This window comes from Opisthorchis viverrini (assembly GCF_000715545.1).
Source record: "Opisthorchis viverrini unplaced genomic scaffold opera_v5_142, whole genome shotgun sequence".
NCBI classification, from domain to species: Eukaryota; Metazoa; Platyhelminthes; class Trematoda; order Opisthorchiida; family Opisthorchiidae; genus Opisthorchis; species Opisthorchis viverrini.
In genome coordinates this window covers 831,301-834,887 of record NW_008751797.1, presented here as the reverse complement: position 1 = coordinate 834,887, position 3,587 = coordinate 831,301, and the positions used below count along the sequence as shown (strand labels likewise).

Below are 3,587 nucleotides of genomic sequence, written 5' to 3'. Positions count from 1 at the left end.
CGCTCAGTACTGCTTAGCCGTGCGTTGGGCTACTTCATTACTCGTCCCTTTTCAAATCACCATCTCGCATGGAAATTTACGAGGTTTGATGTGGAAAAATTAGGGTAAATACATACAGAAAATCTATCTTGGACATACTGAAGATAAACTGCTCTCCTGAATTTCTTCCTATCAGCCTCAAGGTGCTACTAGTGGCTGACATTCAACTAAATACAGCCGCTCTAGGATAGGTCCAACGCAAACAGGCACCTTTTATTTTCTAGTCACTTCATTCCTCTACCGGAAAAGGAAGCTGAAAACGGATCAGTACTTGGTCGATGTTTGTGTGCAGCCAAATTCCTGTGCTCAAAAACCATGACAGTGGTAGTGGTTTCCATTCAAGACAACAATAAGACATTAGTTCCCCTCGACATTATGATTTCCCGTAGTATTATTAGGTTAGTTCATCATTGTACTATGTTACATTTCGTGTTCTATTGACCGATAGACCTTTTGTTTGAGAGGTGAATGGCGGCTGGACAACATTCAGGAGGAAAAAGCTGTCCTTGGTTAACACTTTTATTTATAATCCTTTTAGACCGTTGAAGGAAACTGTATATCAAATATTTACTAGTGAAGATTATGGCTTAACGGGACTGAACTCATTTAGATTCCGTTTAGCTTAATCTTTTATTCTTTTGTCTGGAAACTTACTTTTTCATAGCTGTTTCCCGGTTGATGAATACTCATCAACGATGGGGGTGTCTGGATCAGCTCTACAACCCACTCCAGCCAATTCAACATCACCTAATACTACTGCGTTGGGTGCCTTTCTTCCCTACGGCTCTACATCTGACACGGTACCCAATATCGTCGGCGATCCCAAGCAGCCGACGACCGTTGATTCGCTTGGTGTTGCAGCGGTTATGGGGCACGGTATCGGCACAGGCGGGAACATCGCAGTCCTGCGAGGAGGGATGGACTGGATGAGGAAACTGGCTTTGCGTTACCGCCGTATCAGGGACTTATATACAACGTATAGGTAACTTAATTAGCGGATCAATCCTTGCTCAACTTGTTTCAGACATATTACTCTTTGTCTAAGAGAACCGACCCCAATGTTCATTATTATATTTGTTTTTTAGATAGCAGACGGTGAAACAATTTAATAGAGTTTGCTTACTTTTTATGGGTTGCACAGACACATGTTTACTCTTGAAAATAAATGTGCTAACTATCTTGTTGACGAATACTCTGTTCGTAGCCAAATGCAATTCGGGGGAACGGAGCCACTCTTCAGTCTTCCGCAACTGACAGGTAGCGTGTCATCAGGCTCAATACTGGTTATAAAATGCGGCCAATCAATGTAGGTTGAGTCTAAGCGCTTTTGACCACAGATTTTATTGCATGTTTTGCTCGGCCACCGTCATAAAAAGTTACAAAAAGTTGCACGGTGAATAGTAAAGTCACCCTTACGCTAAGAAGACTATTGATAGGGCCACCACTTTGGGAAAATTTCCAAAAATAATGAAAGGAGCTTCTTAAAGAACGTTGCAAAAGCCGACGAAAAACTTACTCCCGAATGCACGAAGACAAACTTATAGGAATTATGAATGAATTCGGCGAAAATTTTTCGATTCATCAACCACTCCCACTTTTTTCATTGCTGTAGCTTGTTGTGTAAACCGCTTACCGAAATGAACCAAACGAAACTAAAATCAACTAAACTAAACTAAGCTAAAGCTAAACCATCAACTATAGGAGCATACGGATTATCACTCAGGGGCAAATGGCCTTAAGATATGAATGTTCTAGGGTCCGTTGGCCAACCACTAACAGCTTGTGAAGATTGGTGGTTTCCTTAACATTATATAAACTGGGAGATCACTTCTGACGTTAAAAGGTTTACTCATCAGACAGTCTCAACAGGCTTTGAACAATGAGCCGACAGTTTTGAAATATCCGAAAATCGTTGATCAGTACGTCCTACACATGCTGTTTATCGGAAGTACGGATATGGTTGCTGAGAGAATGAACAGCTGGGTGTTAATTAACTCCAGGATATCGGTTCTGCTTCTGCTAAGCTGGAAGAGGTTGAACTTGTCCTACATGGGTCGTTGCTGCAACATTGGATGACGACTTTGTGATTTCACACTGGTGTCATGCGGTGACGATGGCTGGGACGATGTTAGAAGGCCTAGCCTACCTAGGGGAAGTAAGAGTGAATAACGGCATCTCCCAGAAACAAAATAACGTTGGATTGTCATGCCGGTACGCACGATGCTCCATTGTAAGTTAAAATGACCGGTAATGGTATTATTCCGGGATGTATGTAGGATGGCCCACTCAGGTCTCACTTACACACCCAGCAAGTTAGGGGGCGTCAAAAACAACAACTGTTTGACACCACACTATGTAGCTAGTTACAGTGACTTTTTGTCGGTCTATAAGTGATGGATAGGCCATTTGCAAGGTTCCCAAATCACTTTTTGGTAAGAAACAGCTTAGTGATCAAAACAGGAAGATTCCTCTGGAGAAAATTGTCAGTGAGAATAATCGTGATGAAGGAAAAGTCGCAGTGTGCCGTAGCTACCCAACTCCGAGTTGAGGAACTTGAATTCATGCCACAATAACTTTGTGTATCCCGGTGAACGAATACACAGTCGCTGGCGACTCTTTAGTTGAATACCAAAGTTACCAAAATATGAATGCTTAATTTCCTTGGAACTCTCTGTTGGAGGAGAAGAGACAAATAAGATACTGAAACGGTTACAACATTCGGCACCATAAGTACCAGATGCCACAGAAGACGGAGACTGGAAGAAACAAACTGTTTTGATGCTTATAAAAAGCACTTTGTCCTTTGTATTTTTTTCGCGGGACCTTGGACAGAGGATGTGCTGAGTGAGAAGCGAATCTTCTGTTGAAGCGAATGGCTTCTAACCTTCTTGACGACAAGAATGCTCTAACACCCTGCAACTCATTCAGGGTATTTAGCTGTTTTCACTTCTTGCCTATTTTAAGAATTCTCATGTTAGTAGCATGAAGTGAATTTGTGGATCCCACTTATTTTACTTCTTGGTTTATGCCATAGCACCTTTCTGTACACATGGTGAGTGTCGAGCTGAATGACAGGCCTCAACCTGTCTGGTTAGCCGTTGGAATAAAAAAGCCCGGTTCGGTTGGTCACAACCATAGAGTCACTCCTACCAGAGATAGTCAGGTATTGTATCAGGTCATACCACGTTACTCAACTGCTAGAAATGTACCGGAATACTGGCAGCTCGTGCGCATTCACTGGTAGTTAATTAAGTGGCTGTTGATCTGTTCGCCAAGCATGGCGATCAGCTTGCACCCACTCAACCGCGCACTGATATGTCCCCTCGATTCGTGACGAAATCTTTGCAAGCTTATCGCCAAACTCGGTGAACAAATCAAGCTGGTCTCAACTCAACTCCTCACTATTTCCGGGGCACCAAAACTCATCTGACCGATAGCAGACATAAGCCAGAATAGGCTATGGATTATGTAAAGTCTAATCTTCATTTTTTACCTAATTAAAGCAGCCTACTGTAAAGTATTAAATACTCCCCCTATATTCTCAATAA

At 42.4% G+C, this 3,587-nt stretch overlaps 1 protein-coding gene across 1 annotated transcript in view; it reads left to right on the top strand.

Moving 5' to 3' along the window:
• Positions 1-734: 734 nt before the first annotated feature.
• T265_06655 (hypothetical protein) overlaps positions 735-3,587 on the top strand; it is a gene marked incomplete at both ends in the record, with an annotated part of 13,364 nt that continues 10,511 nt past the window's right edge. Inside the window, one exon of the mRNA XM_009171975.1 lies at positions 735-1,021. Coding sequence (XP_009170239.1) covers positions 735-1,021 — 287 coding nt within the window. The remainder of the gene's footprint in view (positions 1,022-3,587) is intronic.